Source organism: Leptinotarsa decemlineata, unplaced genomic scaffold (genome assembly GCF_025532065.1).
Source record: "Leptinotarsa decemlineata unplaced genomic scaffold, Ldec_3_MD MMD2_tig00026361_RagTag_RagTag, whole genome shotgun sequence".
NCBI classification, from domain to species: domain Eukaryota; kingdom Metazoa; phylum Arthropoda; class Insecta; order Coleoptera; family Chrysomelidae; genus Leptinotarsa; species Leptinotarsa decemlineata.
Window position 1 is genome coordinate 6,927,211 of NW_027412704.1, and position 21,671 is coordinate 6,948,881.

The following is a 21,671-nucleotide window of genomic DNA, read 5'->3' on the forward strand; positions in this document are numbered from 1 at the left end:
TTTAAATCGCATTGCTACATGGTGTCGGAAGAATAATCTATCTCTCAACATATCCAAATGTAATGCAATGTCTTATTCACTGGAAACGAACTTGAATTCAAACAACTTCGTCATAAACAATCAAGTTTGTTGTACGTAATCATTTTCGTCTAATCTATATATTAGTTTTTTATATAGACTATAACAATCTAATTCTAAGAGACTACGGTTAGTGTACACATGATCGATTTCTAAATCAAGTCATATTTTTTTGGCGAATTTTTGGACTTTATCACCAACTGAAGACTCAATAGGAATATTTACGTTAATGAAATTTGGAAAAATTCAATATCTTTTACAGCTCTTCAGAAACCTAATATCTGCTTGTATTAGCCAAATTTTAGTTGATACAGATTCAGTTCCGTTGACCTGGCCGTCATTATGTACTTATGATGCACTGTTTGGAACCTTTGGTGTATTAATGAATATTACCGAAGTTTTCTTTCCCAACACCAAATCGTTATTTTTAACACCTCGATACGTGTTTCAATCATCAAGTGATCATCTTCAAAGAGGTAGATTAAAACTAAGAACTAGTGCGAGCTAATCCTATTTATGCTATAAAGGTAACTCATATAGGTAAACCAGGTCTTGTAAGCCTCTTTACAACGGTGTATGAAAAACGTAAATTTGATGAACCGTTATTGCCAAAAATCTATTTTGCAGCTCGAATGAGCCACCTTGATTAATTTGGTTATCTTTACAATGTACGAGTCCATTTTTATCAAGCCCTTTTTACAAACTCAAACAATCGTCAAAAAATCACATTCTTGAATCACATTACTCACAATCAAAAACATCAAATCTGCGTGTTTAAATCCAATGTTCAAATTGTCCTCCATTGACTTCCATACGATAATACTTTCTCTCCAACTAATAAATAAAAGAACAGCAAAACATTTCCTTATCTTGCCTTAATTTATTTGTGGTTAGAAGGTGATTACCTGGTTGTAACGTTCCTTTGATAATTTCAGAATTGAAATCAATCTGTTGAGTTCCTACTTTGCTGATTTGTTTAAAATTTCAAAAAATATAGTGTAAACATTGCAAGAACGTGTTGAGCTGGTTCGCCTTCATTACCAAAAACAAAATTGTGCCCGAGCGGCTGCAAGGATATTTACCAAAACCATCCTGATCGTAGCGTTCGCCATAAGTAAGTACTGAAACTGATTTCAAAATCTGTCGAGACGGTTCAGTAATGGATTAAAAAAAGGCACCCATTGGAATTGTGAATGATGAAGGAGCAGCTGTGGTGGTCCATGTCCAACTTATGCCAAACACGCAATCTGTACGACAACTTCCTGGTAATTTAACTGGCGAAAGTTATTTTGAAATGCTGGAAAATGCGATCGATCAGTTAATAACTGAAAAATTAGAAAACGATCCTCTACTACTTGAACAACTATAGCATTTCCAACAAGACGGAGCTCCTCCGCACTGCGCCGCACCAGTTCGCCAATACCTCAGTTTGCAATACCCTGGTCGTTGGATTGTGGTTGGAGTGGCCATGCCACTCCATAGAACCTCTCCTATCGAGTGGCATGACCGATCTCCTGACCTGAACTCTCTGGACTTCTTCTTGTGGGGACATCTCAAGTCCAAGATTTTTGTGACTCACCCTGAAAATTTGAAAGAACTACGCCAAAGAATTGTGAATAAGTGTCGTCAAATAATTCCAATTATGCTGAACCATGTCAAAGACAGTTTTCAGTCAAGATTGTATGGAAGTCAATGAGGACAATTTGAATACTTGATTTAAATACGCAGATTTGATTTTGTTGATTGTTAGCATGATAATAAAACAATTCAATTTTTTCAAGAATGTGATTTTTTGAAGATTGTTTAATTTTCACTAGCTCGGACTTCCATTGTTTACTATATGAAATGATTTGAAATCCCTGAAACAACTAAAAAAGAAGAATTAAAAATGAATAGCTGAAAATAACAAATATATTAGGCAAAATTGACCTGAAATGAGATAATAGTGAAATAAAATACAAATAAAAATAGCGATAGTAGAAAAGACTCTGGCTAAAAGACAGCAGGAGCCTCGCAAGGAAGAGAAGCCGTCACAACCAGTGCTTGCACTTTCCTACATCAGAGGATTATCGGAGAGGATAAGAAGAATTGGTTCCAAGTACAACATCAGATCCGGTAACACTATCCGTAGCAGCCTCACGAAAACCAGGCCACCAAACGCGGACTGCGATTCCAAGAATTGCATGAATGTTCGCCTTGCCGAGCACAAGAAACACACACAGCGAGGGGAAACCAGCAAATCAGGAATAGCAGACCATGTTTGGACCCATCTACACAACATCGAGTGGTCCCAAGCTGAGATCTTGCACAGAGGGGAACATTGGTTTAGGAGAAAATTCAAGGAAGCCACATACATGTTGTCCAACAACGTATTCAGCCAAGCCAGCGTACAAATACGCAACATATGGAAACCTATCAAGGTGGCTCATTTGAGCTGCAAAATTGATTTTTTTCGAAAACGGTTCAACAAATTCACGTTTTTCAAACACCGTTATGAAAGCTTCCAAGACCTTTCAAATAAAGTATCACTCAACCCCTCCCCCCTATTCAAGTTTGGGGGGTTGAAGAGCAACCTATTAGGGGGTTGCTCGTTCAAGCCTTAAAAATACGTTAAAAGATGTCCTCCAACAAAATCATTCGACGTGATTTGGGCAATTCTTCCACTCACTATGGGATAAGAAATATTCGGGGTGGCTCGTCTGAGATGGAACACCTGTATATTGGTAACAGAGTTTCAGGAGGTGGAACTTTTTGCTAGGAAATGTCCACCTCTATAAAGATCTTTTTTCAAATTTCGGATATCTTTGATATTTTCCAAGATAATAAATACCAAAACCCCCCTTTTTTACTAAATTGTTTATAACTTTTTGCATTCTTTCGAGCCCCTCTTGAAATTTTTCCAAAAATTGCTGAAGGTTATTCCGAATTGAATGAGCCCTAGATCATAATTTTCGGTGCCCTTGGACCAGAAGTTCCAAAAAAAGGATCTTGTGACCCAGGCTATGAAATATCAGTGGCATTGCCACTGATAACTATCGGTGTTGGAGTGAAAAACCCGAATTTGCGAAACCAGACATCTAAAGCCTGGCGTCTTATAAACAATTGGATTTGGCAAAGGTACTATATGCAAAGTCAATCCAGTCGCCGCCGTCTACAAAAGGGTTATTATCCTTAAGCAAGCCAGAGGCGACTTCTGGGCAATAGAAAACACCTTGTTCTATTTGTCCGACCACATTATTATGACTTTTACGATGTCATTATTGACTGAGAATAACAGGGATTCGTTCGGTAGCCACAATAAGGTCAGCTGGAATCAGAAATAAGCGTGTTTAAAAGCGATTTCTAAATATTTTACAACGTTTTCCTCGATACAATTGAGTTGATTCTTTTCATTTTTTGAAATATTTTCTTTTAATGAACTGCCTTAACTAGCAACTTTTGGAAGTGTATGTGAAGTTTTTTGTGAGATAACAAAAGAATCAGGGTGCCAGCTTAAAAAAAAAATAAAAAATTGTTTAATGTCAAAATAGGAATAAATCCCAATAAGACATATTGATATCATTAGCAAACATGGGGATCTCGTAAACGATACGGGATAGAGTGTCGGTTAAATTGTGGCAAAGTTGCTTATTTCATAAACATATTGAATGATGTGAAAAAATTGAATATAGCTCTTCTGATTCTGGAGATATACAGGAAAAACCAAAAAATTACAAATAATTTTTTTGTTGATTTCTTCTTTATTCGCAGACATATTGAAAATCTGTCCACATTTTGCTATTGTCACTTGATGTGGGCTATAAAAATATGTCCATAAATATTTTATACACGGTGTTATCTGACTTGGGCCACCCCATCTTTTAAATTTTAAATACGGACCTGTATTTTTTGTTGTATTTTTTGTTTTGCCGACGTTCACTTCATACTAAGAAATTACATTCAATTCTTTATTTCGGGATGTTTCCGTAATATTTGATTATAATTGTGTAAATTATTCCCGTTTAAATTACGGCCCTGGTAATTGGTTGACTGAGCTGAATAAAAACACAATCGCAATTTTCACGTCTCCCTATGTACCATAGAGTTTTTCGAGAGGTTTTTTTTTTTTAATTTTTAGGTACCTATTCATATTTTTTCCATTGCTCTGAGCGTTTTATACAATGAACTTCGAATAACAAAACCTTTTATGATTAAACATTTCTACATAAAGAATATATTAAATTTAATTTAATAGGCAGAAAGAGAAATGATAGCAATTATAAAATCCGAAACGAACACTTAAACCATATTTATTTATATCTCATAAATGAAATTGTGTTTCAGGCACTTTGAAACTCATTAATTTGAATACCACAAAATATTGTTTTTAGTAGATACCAAAAAGTCATTTTTGACTATCAATCATCTGAAATTTCACTTAAAAAAATTGTATAGAAACCATCAAAATATCGCTTAGAAAATATTTTGCATACATTCAAGTTTGAAATAACGTCGAATCACTTTCTCACCAACTTGTTATCCTTGAAAGAACCAGAACATGCTTCATGGATTTTATCACTTCACACCATTCAATTTTGGTTTTCCTCCTTTAGGAACCTTTGCTAAATATATACTGAGCACTAGACCATTACTTTGGTCCTATAAAATCCTAATTTAATCTCTTATTTGATCATCAAGTAATAGATAGTCAATTGACATTTTAGGTTCATTGAGAACAGCTGAATATCAATCATTACTTTCACCATAATCAAATGAAAATTACTGCTATAATTAATAGGGACTGTAATATTTTCATAACTAACTATAGCTTTACGAACTTAGTTGTTAATTCTGTCACTAGTGGTTTATGAACTGTGTTAATAAAATTTTGTGCTATCATTGTTTGTGGATTATTGTTAATATTAAAAAAATTATTTTCTAACTGTAAAAGATCACCTGCGAAAAATATATGTGGTCAACTTTTACGGTTTTGGAAGATCTGAAATCTAATTAGAATAAATCAACTTTAAATGAATTTTCCGAAAATAAGGACAGATGATGTGAATAGTATTTTTGGAAAAAGGTTTTTGGCTTCCTACTTCTTTAGTCTTTTCCAAAAATGTGAAAACTATCCGAAAAACGGGAGAAAAGCATCTGACTTGCAGACAAGAGTTTTCAACTTCAACATATTTTTTCCATGTGAGTGAAATTTTATGTAAATGCTATTTGAAATATTAATTTGCGGGATATATCTGTTTCAAGTCCATAACGAATGTTTAGAGTACCAACTGAATGGATGAAAGTGTTTTTCCTGTAAGTCAAGATTCATATGAAAGTAGATGTTTCAGAAGGGATTTTTCTTACAGTTTGAGTTTGAAAGAAACTTCTATGCATGACCTGCAAATCTTGGCAGTATATTATATACCTACAATTTTTTGCGAAAATAATATTTTTATTGGGCAGACGCAACTCAATAAACTTTGAATTCAAAAGATGTGATATCGTAGGTAATATGACAAAATGTGAAAGGATTATTATTACATGAACAATTCAACTAGATCGTATATTGTTTTAAGACTGTATATCTAAGACAATTTTTTCCAAATGAAGATTCACACTAGTCCTATATTACGCATTAAAATAAATGATGATATTCATGTTTTGGCGATGCATTTCTCTATTTTAAGTATATGAAACAAGAAAAATAATAATATATTGTTTGGTTATTTTATATGTGATGACAAATAATTCACTTCCATTCCAAAATTTACAAAGATCGAGAATCATTATGCTTGAAAACAAAAATATTTTTGGAAAAGGTATATTTCAACCTTTCTTTTGAGGAAGAAAGGTTTTTTATACTTCTATATCTTCATACAAAAAAAATCTAAATAAACTCCACGAAGAAGTAACTTTCAGACATAAGCTGCAAGAAAAATCCCTCTCAAAAAAGCTACTTCCAGATAAACATTGAATTACATGAAAGAAAAGAAGTTTCGAAGCAAATACTATTATATAAACACTGAGTTATACAGAAAACACTCTATACTCTACTTAGTTTGTATTCCAAACATTCGTTACGGCATTAAATCAGATATCATTCACAAGATTGTTACACAATATAGTATATGAGAGAGATAAAATTTCACTTACGTGGAACTCTGTCATCCACAATGGTGGACATCAGCTGTTTCGAAATAAGACAGTTGCCCCTTCAGCACCAATATGATTTGGTTTAGTTGCTACGGAAACAAACAAAAATAAACGTCATCGAAAAACTCACATAGACATTTTGTTTACAACTCTGATCGATAATTATAACAAGACTATAATGCAAAACTTCATCGTTAAGTTCATGAAAAATGCTCTCGACTTTAGAATACATGTTTCCAACAGATTTTGTATTGTTTTTCATATTATAGCAGGAGCAAGACTCAATGATCTGCTCATTCATATATTGATAAAGTTTTCTGGGATTTTATTTTACAGATTGTGAAAAATAATATGACACAATCATCATTGAAATCCTCATGATACGCAGCGTGAGTTTTCCTGTTCAATAAACTTCCAACAGTAAAATGCCAATTGATCAAACTAGTGAAAGCTAGACACAAGTAGATGCACGTTGTGCAATATTATGGAAATGATCTTATCAGCAATTCCTAATTAGTAGAGAATACAGGCAATCATTAACTTGAGTCATTACTTCATTCTAACTCTCTGACTTTAACACAGTCAGCTGAAAATTAACGGAATTCTCATTCGAAAGAACAAAAATGGTCTCGAAATATTGAGAGTGCAAGAAAAATTCAAAAACTGTTCCCAGCATACTACAATAAAGTGTATTCAACAGCATCAATGACTGAAAGTATATGAATATTGATGAACATACGGGAAAACCACAGAAGATCTTGCAAATCTTGTCAGTGACAAAAAATATGTTGAGAAATGTAAATTCACGGCTAGAGCTAGGATATTGTATTACATGTTTTCAACTTTATATTAGTCGCTTTGCTATCACTGATATCAAAAATGATGAAGAAATTCGTAAACCACCATATCCTCAAATATTTGGAAGGCTTCAACATCTTGAGCGATCATCAATATGGCTTTCGGAAACTGAGATCAACAGGCGACCTTCTATCGTATATCACCCATATTTGGAATAACGCAATCAAGAAACATGGAGAATCAAGAGCTGTTTCGCTTGATATTTCTAAGGCTTTTGACCGTGTGTGGCATGAGAATTTGCTGGCAAAACTTTGATGCTATAGCCTGTCGGATCATTTCAGTGTATGGCTCTCCAGCTTCTTACACTCCTCCTCCACTCTGCAAGTGGCTGTCGATAGATATATCTCGAATACTTTCACCATCAACGCTGGTGTTCTCTAGGGATCCATATTGTCTCCAACTCTCTTTTTATTGTACATCAACGACTTATTGGAAAAAAACAAGAATCCGACATATTGCTTTGCTGACGACAGCACGCTGGTCTCGACATTCCGTTTGGATTCCAGGACGTCGGTTACGGAGGCACATCTTCACCGGCAGCAGGTGGTTGCATACTTTAATGAGGATCTAGAGGTGATTTCGAATTGAGGTGAAAGTAACCAAGTTCAATTCTATGCCACAAAAACCCAGGCATCGGTTTTCTCCAAGAAGATAAATGTTTCCGAACCGGATATAAAAAAAATTGTACTTCATGGACGAGACATGGGTTAACCAAGGACATACGGTCAAAAAAGTATGGCAGGATGGTAATATAACAAGTGCACGACAAGCCTTTATTGGAGGTTTATCAGTTGGGTTAAAACAGCCATCTGGAAAAGGTAGTCGTCTGATAGTTACGCATTTAGGAAGCGACAGTGGATGTTTACCACTGTCGCTTCCTAAAATTTAAATATTAATTCACCAAATGGTGAATTAATATTTAAATCTACGAAAACAGGCGACTATCATGAAGAGATGAATGCGGAGGTGTTTGAAAAATAGTTTGAAGGCATCATTCAACTTATGGAACCTGGGTCTGTCATCGTCATGGACAATGCCCCATACCATAGTCGACATTTAGAACCATTACCGAAATAATCATGGAGAAAAGCAGCAATTCAAGAATGGTTAATAATTAAGAACATCCAATATAACAAAGATAGTTTAAAGGCAGAACTACTTCAGTTAACAAAATTACACACAGACAAATATAAAAAATTCCCAGTGGATGGAATGGCGTTAAGTCGTGGAATTATAGTTTTAAGGTTACTACCATACCACTGCGAATTAAACCCAATAGAATTAATCTGGGCGCAAGCAAAAGGATATGTGGCACGAGAAAACAAAACATTTAAATTAGTGGACGTGCAACATCACCTACAAGAAGCTATTCGAACTGTTTCTGCAGAAGACTGGAAGAAATGCATGCAGCATGTTTTAAAAGAGGAGCAAAAAATGTGGGACGTAGGCAACCGTATTGAACACAATATTGAACCAATCATAATTCACTTTGATGATAGCGGTAGCAACAGTGACGAATCTGAGGTTGAAGATTAGACAAAAATTTGTACATTTACATTTATATTATATTCTATTATCAAAAATTTGTAAATATTGTTAATTTATTTGGTACCTACTATAATTACCACGATTATTACTCCGTTTTCATAAGGCCCACCTAATGACTACAACGATTAGGTAAATTACGATATTGCAAAGTTTTAATGAAATAAATAAAAAATGTGTATGAATATTTTAACTAATTGTACTAAGAATTTTTCTTTCATTCTTAACCCTCTCAAAAATTAATAAGCACGCCCCCGATTTGCTGTCACCTGGGCTTACTTCTACTCTCAATCATTATTGGTTATAGTATAATCGAGCTACCGTGCAGTAAAACGCATTTAAAATAAACTTTATTTTGAAAATTCTATAACCAGTAGCACAATTAAAGTACAAACAATGCTCGACAATGTACATTCCGGAATGAAATGAATATTTAGCTCATATAACGACAGTATGGAAAAATGTGTACCAGTTTTTTTGTATGAATGTTAAGCCATTTCCACACAACCTAATGGTGGGTTTATACGCAATCAACTAGTTCATGTAATTATTGCTCAAATCACTATATTACTGTCACATCTGTCACAAGTCATCCATGTATTATTATTTTAGAAATCTATATCCAAAACGTTTTCCATTTGAGTACAGGTAGGTACTGCATTAATCGATATTTAATTTGTTTTTTAATTTTTCAATATGTTTCTGAATCTTTATGTGAAATTGATAAAGTGGAGTACCTGGTGATTTTTCCAAACAATATAACTACAACAGATCTCAAACAGGTAAAACATATTGTGACTCTCCTCGTCACTGATGAACAATAGACAGTTAGTCATTCTAATCTATTGAAAAATTAAAAAGTCTGATTTTTGTAGTATGTTGAATTAGTTCAAAGAAATCATCCATCCGTTGAGGAATCAAAACATATGAAAATTACCAAATTTTTATTTCAAATAAATCTATATATGAAAGAAGTTATTCTAAATCAAGAAAAATATTCTTCATTGTGAATTACTTCAAATGAAATAAGCCTCAATTAAGTACAGAATATACAGAAAATTTTCACATATCACAGCTTGGTAGAACCAACAAGTTTTTGTAAAAGTGTAGTCTAGAGCTTCCAGACAAATAGAAAGCATCCACAGAGAACACATTAATATTTGGCTTTCCATCAACCAAACTAGTATGAGTCTTTCAAGTTTCTCGTCATTATAATAAGCATATCAAAAACAATTTTATAACTGTGTCAAACTATCAGTATTGCCAACGATCCCCAAAGAAGGACAGGTGTCCCAGTTAATATAGCTTCTGGAAGTGAAATCATCTCTAGGCTCATTGAGTTGTTCAATTAAATTACTTCCTGGTTCTACTCTTGACGCATCTTCTCTACTAGGATCAATATAGGAACTGAACTGGTCGTAGTTTCCTAGAAAATAATGGTTCATCTGGGGATAGTACCCATCAAAATTTGGCCCAACGTATGTACTCTGGGAAGGCAAATATTGATTAGAATAGCCAATAATTCGGTCTGCTGGCATCTCCCACTGGGCATTGTACTGAGGAGCAGTATAGTTCGGCAGAGCCTGCATATACTGGTTATTTTGAACCAGAGCAGAATGGTTAAGAAGTCTCCCTACGATTTCGGAATCCTCTGACTTCACTGTTGATAATCTTTGTCTCGGCGTGGAGTTGTTAGATGAGGTAGACAAAGCTGGAGAGGTTTGATCTCTACCATGGGAGCCGTTCTTCTTCTCCTTTTTGAATTTCATCCGCCTGTTTTGGAACCAGATTTTGATTTGACGTTCGCTGAGGTTGAGAGACTGGGCAAGTTGGATTCTCCTTGGACGGCAAAGGTACATGCCAGAGAGGAACTCTTTCTCCAGTTCAATCAATTGTGTTGATGTGTATGCCGTTCGAGCTCTTTTAGGGCCGCTTGATGAAGCTGCTCTGCTGGAACTCAGGTGGTTTGGTTGGATCCTTTGGTTATCTGAAATTAGAACAAAAAAATCATTGGGGTCAATTGGTAATACTCGAACTTGGCATATAATATATTTGGGAAAGATATATTTTGAACAATTGAAAAAATGAAGACATCATGATATGATTTGAATTTCATGGGCCTTTGAACAACGAGAAAGAAACCAATTCGACACCATTTTTTGAAAATCGTTTCTTCAGAAACGATTCCTGATCTATACGGAATGAACTCAGGTGTTCCACAGGGACTAGAGAGGGGCATTTGCTATTTGTTTTATTCATCAATGATATAACACTCTGCTCACACAAAGGACTACTTTTCGCAGACATTTCGAATGCTTTAAAGTAATTTAGAGATTGTGTTGTACTTCAAAAAGACATTGATCGAATATTCAATCGTAAAAGAAAGGTTTCTGTTTTCTACTTCTCCATCTCTCCCAAAAATGTATCTCTCCTAACAATATACTCCTTTCAATTCATATAATTGGACTATTGAATGTGTGGGTTTCAATTTACGAAAGAGCCCTATCGAAAATAGTTTTATGATTAGAGATATTGTCTTCCACAAAAAAAATGAGTCAAAGATGTCAAACTGTGTAAAAAGGCCAAGAAAACTTTAGGATATTAGGTGTAGCCATTATTTCTTGAATATATCTACAATCACATCTCTATATTTCACGGTAGTAAGACCCATATTGAAAATGGCTGGACTATCAAAAAATACGATCGATATATATGTGGCAGCATTTCATACTAAATACTTCCCGTTATGTTTTATGAAAAGTCGTGAACAGCAATGTTGCTGATAAAATGAAACTTGTAAATATCTTGTAATGAGCTGTGTGGCACTGTGACAAAAAATATACCGTTCAGCCTAAATGAGACTTTAACACTCCTTTCAAAGAACACACAGTACATATGAGATTTCAGAGACCATAAAAGGCTAGTGTCGCACTGTCTGCAGTTGTTCTGATCGCATATTTGGATGCTTTCGAAAGAATACAAATAGCAAATAGAAAGAATTGTTGATGCAATTAAATGGAGTCAGATAAAGCCAACTACGCTACCAATTGAAAATTCGATGAAGAATAGAGTGCTGTAAATATTGATGTGAGTTCAACCCAATTTAAAATCTCAGAATTTATCGTTTCAGAAAGTTATCGAAAGAAGTAGAAACTCAACAGAAGTTTAACAGAAATACGCCTAGGTTCAACAGCGGTTGGACAAAATAATCATTCAAAATAGTCAGGCCTTACGTAGTTATCCAAAGTTAATGGAATGAAACCCAGTTGAGAATGAAATTCAAGGATCTGGATTTGATATACAGTAACTTGCTCATTCCTGAACCACTTAGGAGTTCATCCAATTGATAAAATTGGATGGACTGATAAACGCATTGTTCACTTTGTTCTTCAGGGTGCTAGTTTCCACACGTTGAAAGTTAAAACCTCAATAAGTCGATATCGAAACTAAGCTTTGCAAAGAATCGCAAAATTGTTGATTTGGGTTTTCTCCCGATCTCATCTTGATAAGAGAAATCATCCCAAGATTTAGCCAAAGCCGCGGTAGATAATAACATTATCCTGAGGTGGGTAAAAGGGCACGCCAAGAGTAAAGGATTTCATATTGCCGACTCTTTAGCCAAGGAAGTGGCTGGACTAGGAATTTTAAGATCCAGTGGCACCTACGGCTTGATGACTTTGACAACTGCGGAACTAGCCAAACGTCACACCCATGCTCAATCCCTGGAGAGATGGGATGGAATCAAAAGATGTAATCTTGTGTGGATCACCCTGGGCGACCCTGGAAAGCTGGAACCGAAGAAATATCTGGCGATGACCAGGAAAAAGCTACGCTTAACAGAAGGTTTTCTGACTGGCCACTGTCAACTAAGGAAACACCTCCACAGTATGAGGCTAGTGGGCACACCTCTATGCAGGATGTCTGAACAGGAAGATGAAATTGTCAGGCATGTCCTATGCGAGTGTCCGGAATGTTCGTCAATAAGAGACTGTGTGATCGGCGAGTATTGGCCTACACCTGCCGATATAAAGTAGATGTCTCTCAGTAACCTGTACACCATCCTGGAAAGGACGAGATGGACGGTGTCCTAGGAGGACAACTCCTCGGGAGGATGTGCACTGGGTCATATGTGGTCTAAGTGCTGTAGGCCTACACTCACCCTCCCTACTCTACAGATACACTACATATTCATTGAAGGTTGTTGTTCGTGAGGCGGCAGTACACTATTAACAAAAACCCTATTTTGAATGAGAGGAAAGAATTAGCCTAAGAGACTGAAAGAACCAAAACCAATTTCAGTATACACAACAAATGGACTGTAGTTAGCTACATGTCTAAGGGATTAATAAGTCACAGACAAGATTCTGTCAATCATAATCACAGCGAACAATTAGTCACCTAAAATTCCTGTGACTATTCGAAAACTAAGAATCATAGTTCCGGAAAAAGTTCAAGGCCAACAATGAAAGTTGTATGAATATGTCCCACTTTTTAATGAGAAGAGAAGAGATTCCTCAAAACTGAAATGTTAAACAATTTGAAATAGAATCATCTAAAAGAACAATTCGTTCAGGCCAGTCTCAACACCCTACACAGTAGGTTAATGGACTAACACCTATCAGAAAACAACTACTCCCCTGGCTAATACCACGAAGGGCGTTGGATTATATCCGACAGGTGTCAGTGCAGGATTCTTCACTGAAGTTATTCCTGCATATGCTGTTGGCGATACAACTGCCGCAATAGATTTTCAATTATTGGAACACACTTGCAGACCGGTTTCGGGCTGTTTGGCCACTCGTCAGTGCAAGGTAGTGTATATCATCAACATAAAGTCGATGATTTCCGATAATTGAAAATCGAATTCCGTCAGAGTATCATTCCTCGAACTAAGCTGAAGACTACAACAAACATCAGGTTTGTCGTCGCTCCATCTGCCTGTGAACGAGGTAACCAACTGCATATCCAAATTTGCCCAATTCCTCGTAAAAGGAAAGAAATCTTTCACGTATAGTCAGTGGGCATACTTGAAGACTGGCTATAAATCAAATCATCTAAAAGAACAATTCGTTCAGGCCAGTCTCAACACCCTACACAGTAGGTTAATGGACTAACACCTATCAGAAAACAACTACTCCCCTGGCTAATACCACGAAGGGCGTTGGATTATATCCGACAGGTATCAGTGCAGGATTCTTCACTGAAGTTATTCCTGCATATGCTGTTGGCGATACAACTGCCGCAATAGATTTTCAATTATTGGAACACACTTGCAGACCGGTTTCGGGCTGTTTGGCCACTCGTCAGTGCAAGGTAGTGTATATCATCAACATAAAGTCGATGATTTCCGATAATTGAAAATCGAATTCCGTCAGAGTATCATTCCTCGAACTAAGCTGAAGACTACAACAAACATCAGGTTTGTCGTCGCTCCATCTGCCTGTGAACGAGGTAACCAACTGCATATCCAAATTTGCCCAATTCCTCGTAAAAGGAAAGAAATCTTTCACGTATAGTCAGTGGGCATACTTGAAGACTGGCTATAAATCAAATCATCTAAAAGAACAATTCGTTCAGGCCAGTCTCAACACCCTACACAGTAGGTTAATGGACTAACACCTATCAGAAAACAACTACTCCCCTGGCTAATACCACGAAGGGCGTTGGATTATATCCGACAGGTGTCAGTGCAGGATTCTTCACTGAAGTTATTCCTGCATATGCTGTTGGCGATACAACTGCCGCAATAGATTTTCAATTATTGGAACACACTTGCAGACCGGTTTCGGGCTGTTTGGCCACTCGTCAGTGCAAGGTAGTGTATATCATCAACATAAAGTCGATGATTTCCGATAATTGAAAATCGAATTCCGTCAGAGTATCATTCCTCGAACTAAGCTGAAGACTACAACAAACATCAGGTTTGTCGTCGCTCCATCTGCCTGTGAACGAGGTAACCAACTGCATATCCAAATTTGCCCAATTCCTCGTAAAAGGAAAGAAATCTTTCACGTATAGTCAGTGGGCATACTTGAAGACTGGCTATAAATCAAATCATCTAAAAGAACAATTCGTTCAGGCCAGTCTCAACACCCTACACAGTAGGTTAATGGACTAACACCTATCAGAAAACAACTACTCCCCTGGCTAATACCACGAAGGGCGTTGGATTATATCCGACAGGTGTCAGTGCAGGATTCTTCACTGAAGTTATTCCTGCATATGCTGTTGGCGATACAACTGCCGCAATAGATTTTCAATTATTGGAACACACTTGCAGACCGGTTTCGGGCTGTTTGGCCACTCGTCAGTGCAAGGTAGTGTATATCATCAACATAAAGTCGATGATTTCCGATAATTGAAAATCGAATTCCGTCAGAGTATCATTCCTCGAACTAAGCTGAAGACTACAACAAACATCAGGTTTGTCGTCGCTCCATCTGCCTGTGAACGAGGTAACCAACTGCATATCCAAATTTGCCCAATTCCTCGTAAAAGGAAAGAAATCTTTCACGTATAGTCAGTGGGCATACTTGAAGACTGGCTATAAATCAAATCATCTAAAAGAACAATTCGTTCAGGCCAGTCTCAACACCCTACACAGTAGGTTAATGGACTAACACCTATCAGAAAACAACTACTCCCCTGGCTAATACCACGAAGGGCGTTGGATTATATCCGACAGGTGTCAGTGCAGGATTCTTCACTGAAGTTATTCCTGCATATGCTGTTGGCGATACAACTGCCGCAATAGATTTTCAATTATTGGAACACACTTGCAGACCGGTTTCGGGCTGTTTGGCCACTCGTCAGTGCAAGGTAGTGTATATCATCAACATAAAGTCGATGATTTCCGATAATTGAAAATCGAATTCCGTCAGAGTATCATTCCTCGAACTAAGCTGAAGACTACAACAAACATCAGGTTTGTCGTCGCTCCATCTGCCTGTGAACGAGGTAACCAACTGCATATCCAAATTTGCCCAATTCCTCGTAAAAGGAAAGAAATCTTTCACGTATAGTCAGTGGGCATACTTGAAGACTGGCTATAAATCAAATCATCTAAAAGAACAATTCGTTCAGGCCAGTCTCAACACCCTACACAGTAGGTTAATGGACTAACACCTATCAGAAAACAACTACTCCCCTGGCTAATACCACGAAGGGCGTTGGATTATATCCGACAGGTGTCAGTGCAGGATTCTTCACTGAAGTTATTCCTGCATATGCTGTTGGCGATACAACTGCCGCAATAGATTTTCAATTATTGGAACACACTTGCAGACCGGTTTCGGGCTGTTTGGCCACTCGTCAGTGCAAGGTAGTGTATATCATCAACATAAAGTCGATGATTTCCGATAATTGAAAATCGAATTCCGTCAGAGTATCATTCCTCGAACTAAGCTGAAGACTACAACAAACATCAGGTTTGTCGTCGCTCCATCTGCCTGTGAACGAGGTAACCAACTGCATATCCAAATTTGCCCAATTCCTCGTAAAAGGAAAGAAATCTTTCACGTATAGTCAGTGGGCATACTTGAAGACTGGCTATAAATCAAATCATCTAAAAGAACAATTCGTTCAGGCCAGTCTCAACACCCTACACAGTAGGTTAATGGACTAACACCTATCAGAAAACAACTACTCCCCTGGCTAATACCACGAAGGGCGTTGGATTATATCCGACAGGTGTCAGTGCAGGATTCTTCACTGAAGTTATTCCTGCATATGCTGTTGGCGATACAACTGCCGCAATAGATTTTCAATTATTGGAACACACTTGCAGACCGCTGACACACTTGCTGACACCTGTCGGATATAATCCAACGCCCTTCGTGGTATTAGCCAGGGGAGTAGTTGTTTTCTGATAGGTGTTAGTCCATTAACCTACTGTGTAGGGTGTTGAGACTGGCCTGAACGAATTGTTCTTTTAGATGATTTGATTTATAGCCAGTCTTCAAGTATGCCCACTGACTATACGTGAAAGATTTCTTTCCTTTTACGAGGAATTGGGCAAATTTGGATATGCAGTTGGTTACCTCGTTCACAGGCAGATGGAGCGACGACAAACCTGATGTTTGTTGTAGTCTTCAGCTTAGTTCGAGGAATGATACTCTGACGGAATTCGATTTTCAATTATCGGAAATCATCGACTTTATGTTGATGATATACACTACCTTGCACTGACGAGTGGCCAAACAGCCCGAAACCGGTCTGCAAGTGTGTTCCAATAATTGAAAATCTATTGCGGCAGTTGTATCGCCAACAGCATATGCAGGAATAACTTCAGTGAAGAATCCTGCACTGACACCTGTCGGATATAATCCAACGCCCTTCGTGGTATTAGCCAGGGGAGTAGTTGTTTTCTGATAGGTGTTAGTCCATTAACCTACTGTGTAGGGTGTTGAGACTGGCCTGAACGAATTGTTCTTTTAGATGATTTGATTTATAGCCAGTCTTCAAGTATGCCCACTGACTATACGTGAAAGATTTCTTTCCTTTTACGAGGAATTGGGCAAATTTGGATATGCAGTTGGTTACCTCGTTCACAGGCAGATGGAGCGACGACAAACCTGATGTTTGTTGTAGTCTTCAGCTTAGTTCGAGGAATGATACTCTGACGGAATTCGATTTTCAATTATCGGAAATCATCGACTTTATGTTGATGATATACACTACCTTGCACTGACGAGTGGCCAAACAGCCCGAAACCGGTCTGCAAGTGTGTTCCAATAATTGAAAATCTATTGCGGCAGTTGTATCGCCAACAGCATATGCAGGAATAACTTCAGTGAAGAATCCTGCACTGACACCTGTCGGATATAATCCAACGCCCTTCGTGGTATTAGCCAGGGGAGTAGTTGTTTTCTGATAGGTGTTAGTCCATTAACCTACTGTGTAGGGTGTTGAGACTGGCCTGAACGAATTGTTCTTTTAGATGATTTGATTTATAGCCAGTCTTCAAGTATGCCCACTGACTATACGTGAAAGATTTCTTTCCTTTTACGAGGAATTGGGCAAATTTGGATATGCAGTTGGTTACCTCGTTCACAGGCAGATGGAGCGACGACAAACCTGATGTTTGTTGTAGTCTTCAGCTTAGTTCGAGGAATGATACTCTGACGGAATTCGATTTTCAATTATCGGAAATCATCGACTTTATGTTGATGATATACACTACCTTGCACTGACGAGTGGCCAAACAGCCCGAAACCGGTCTGCAAGTGTGTTCCAATAATTGAAAATCTATTGCGGCAGTTGTATCGCCAACAGCATATGCAGGAATAACTTCAGTGAAGAATCCTGCACTGACACCTGTCGGATATAATCCAACGCCCTTCGTGGTATTAGCCAGGGGAGTAGTTGTTTTCTGATAGGTGTTAGTCCATTAACCTACTGTGTAGGGTGTTGAGACTGGCCTGAACGAATTGTTCTTTTAGATGATTTGATTTATAGCCAGTCTTCAAGTATGCCCACTGACTATACGTGAAAGATTTCTTTCCTTTTACGAGGAATTGGGCAAATTTGGATATGCAGTTGGTTACCTCGTTCACAGGCAGATGGAGCGACGACAAACCTGATGTTTGTTGTAGTCTTCAGCTTAGTTCGAGGAATGATACTCTGACGGAATTCGATTTTCAATTATCGGAAATCATCGACTTTATGTTGATGATATACACTACCTTGCACTGACGAGTGGCCAAACAGCCCGAAACCGGTCTGCAAGTGTGTTCCAATAATTGAAAATCTATTGCGGCAGTTGTATCGCCAACAGCATATGCAGGAATAACTTCAGTGAAGAATCCTGCACTGACACCTGTCGGATATAATCCAACGCCCTTCGTGGTATTAGCCAGGGGAGTAGTTGTTTTCTGATAGGTGTTAGTCCATTAACCTACTGTGTAGGGTGTTGAGACTGGCCTGAACGAATTGTTCTTTTAGATGATTTGATTTATAGCCAGTCTTCAAGTATGCCCACTGACTATACGTGAAAAATTTGAAATAGTTTCTCAGTCACAGATAAGAGTTCAATAACCAGAAGTTGAGCATTCTGGAAATGTTGACTTTCAAAAATGAGAAACATTGTTTTTCTTGAAACACTTATATTTTGGAGTTAGATGTGACTTCCCAAGACCGTTATTCCGCTCAAAATAATCTAAGGTCGGTTCTGGTAAAAGACTCGTGGCTTTTACGAAAATGTATTATTGCAAGATAAGGGCCAGATAAAACACTCACCTGTTGGAGTGAGAGTGAGAACACTTCCTGGCTGTTCGATATTGTAAGGCAACTGCAAACTGTAAACAGATCCTTCGTATTGAACAACTTCCGGATTCCTGTCTCCACTAGCATTATCTCCTGGTGATGGATTGTACTGAAAAAATGACATGAAATTGAAAACTCACTTCATTGGAAACATTGCCAGTTATGTTGATTCACCAAAATTTATTGACCGTTTTAATTCCACGTCAACAAAGTTGCTTTTAAACAACTGATTCAAGATGTTCAATACTCTTATCCAATTTCTCACAAGCACGAAGTTAGACTAGATTTATTTCGAAACAATACCAATGTTAATTGGTGAAACACAACCTTGGCATATATATTTTGAAAACGTATGTCTGGAACAAATTAAAAAAAAGAAGATATCATGACATGATTTGAAATTCATGAACACCGAAAATGAAATTTAAATTTTTGAAAAATCAGAAGAAACATCGTTTTCTTCTTAATTTTTGATGAATCCCATATGAATCCTCCATATAATCACCCATATAAAGTCAGGGCCGGAATTGGAAGTCTAGAGGCCCTGGAGCAACGAAGGGGTGGAGGCCCCCAATTTTATTGCTATAAAAAATAACAGTTGTTCAAAACTAATTAATATGATATACATATAGGACTAAGGGAACACGATGAGCTCATTAATTTTTTTATGAAAGTTGTTTTTTCAACTTTCCGGGGAAAGCGGCCGAAAATCAACGCGTTCAATAGATAGTTTCGTTTGAAACTGTACATTCAAGTGATTTTCAAATAAGAGTGTCTCAAGTGGAAGTCCTCGTCTAAAAATGAAGGATTTGTTTTCAATTCAGGACAATGTAAACAAAAGATATTTGATGGAATTCACGAAATTAAATGTAAGGACTGTGATGCAAAATATAATGGACAGACAGAAAGATTCATTAGAAAATAAGATATAAGGAGCACTTAGCACACTTAAAATATGGAAGACCAGAAAAATCAGCAGTCGCCCATCATATTTTGCAACAAATCCATTCCATAGACTTTACTTCATTAGGTCCATTAAGGTTAGATAAATCTATCTAGATGCCTGTTGGTAATTTGGTAATGAGAGTGTAGAAATAAGTAAACGTAGTAATATTATGAATAACGATGGTGGACGAGATGGTGTCGGGATGTCAAAATAACGGTTTGGTGTTGTGTTGGGAAAAAACTCCAATAATATTTTAAAGATATTTTAATTTTTTTTCTTTTCATTTTCATATCACTTTTAATTTCCAATAGGTATATATTTTTCTACTTCAGTAAATTTCATGTATACCATGAAATATTGATTTCCTATTTACAGTAATCATCTGAACTGGAAATATATACAGATATAATAATAATAATAATTTTATTGCTTCCAAAAAACGGGTTTACAGCAAGAAGTATGCGTGTGTGAATGAAATATATATATATATATATATATATATATATATATATATATATATATATATATATATATATATGATATAGATAAAGGAGTTTTTTAATCGGACATAGCACTCAAGGAAGTGTCAAACCATAGACACGTGTTGTCTTGTAAACACAAGATCTATTAAGTGAAACCACAAATGTGCGGCTGGCTCCTGCTGGTGGCTCCGTGCATTTGTATTTATTTCTTCTGGTAACCAAGTGTTGCCCATCCTTACACTTGGCTGCACCATACTGATGATGGGCCAAAAGCCCGAAACACGTGTCTATGGTTTGCCACTTCCTTGAGTGCTATGTCCGATTAAAAAACTCCTTTATCTATATACGTATAAAGATAAATTAATCAAATGACAATCTGCTAACAGTGGATTGTAAAATATTGAAAGTATAATAAACTAACCATCATTCACTCAATATAAATGAACGTAACCTGAGAATGTTCCAGATATATTCTGAGATTTCTTTGGCTACCGGGCTAGTTATATTCTCTAAAGCATGAATAAGTTCATCCAAATTCTGAAGGCATTGTTTGTTTTGTTTCATAACAGTTTAAATCGGGCATTCGAAGATGATTTGAAATGAAGTTTCGGCTTTATTACTATTGAAAGAAGAAATATACAGATATGTATCTCAACAAAATTACATATTGCCAAAAATTGATTGAAATAATTCATATTTGTTAGAATATGATTGTGATATGAAAAACGTATTGCAGTTCACAAATGTTTGTTGTTCGTATTGATTAAAAGAAAAATTGAATAACCGAACTTATTTTCAAATAATTCTAACGTCTTGACATTAGTGTATAAAGTCTCATTGAGCTCAGGATAGTGTTTCCAAATCTTCAACAACCTGTCCCGAATTTATTTTTCCATTTTCACGAGTTCTCTTATCGAATAAATAAAAATCAAAATACAAAAATTAACTTACCAAATGTTCACTCCCAATTTGATAAGGATTGCTCCTGTCAGAGTGGTTATCGGCTTCTCTGTCACTGGAACTTGGAGAAATCGGTTCTGTTATCAACATCCCCATGTAATTTTTTTGATTTTCGTACGCTGCCTCTTCACAATCTGTCTTCATGGTTGACACTAACTTCACCACCGCTGGACTTTGAGAATAGTGAAATGAGTAGGTAGGTAAGACTTTATAATCTCCGACTAACCACGCCCCCTACATTATCAGTCTCTTATCAGGTCTATCTACTTTCATTGAATTGTAGAAGTTTTACCGGTATGAGTATTTCCATATTTATTGCACCCGTCAGTGCAAAATAATGATAATGATAGTTATATCACATAATAATATGGTGTTTTGTATACTGGCTTGAATTTCTTCAACTAATT

The 21,671-nt window shown here is 36.8% G+C and overlaps 1 protein-coding gene across 1 annotated transcript; it reads right to left on the bottom strand.

Moving 5' to 3' along the window:
• Window positions 1-9,647: 9,647 nt before the first annotated feature.
• LOC111514799 (uncharacterized) lies at window positions 9,648-21,594 on the bottom strand. The gene is made up of 3 exons (XM_023171042.2): window positions 21,256-21,594; window positions 18,850-18,985; window positions 9,648-10,600 (listed from the first exon to the last, which is right to left on the bottom strand). The coding sequence occupies exons 1-3, from the start codon at window positions 21,406-21,408 to the stop codon at window positions 9,849-9,851; spliced, it is 1,041 nt and encodes a 346-aa protein (XP_023026810.2). The 5' UTR covers window positions 21,409-21,594; the 3' UTR covers window positions 9,648-9,848.
• Window positions 21,595-21,671: the final 77 nt, after the last annotated feature.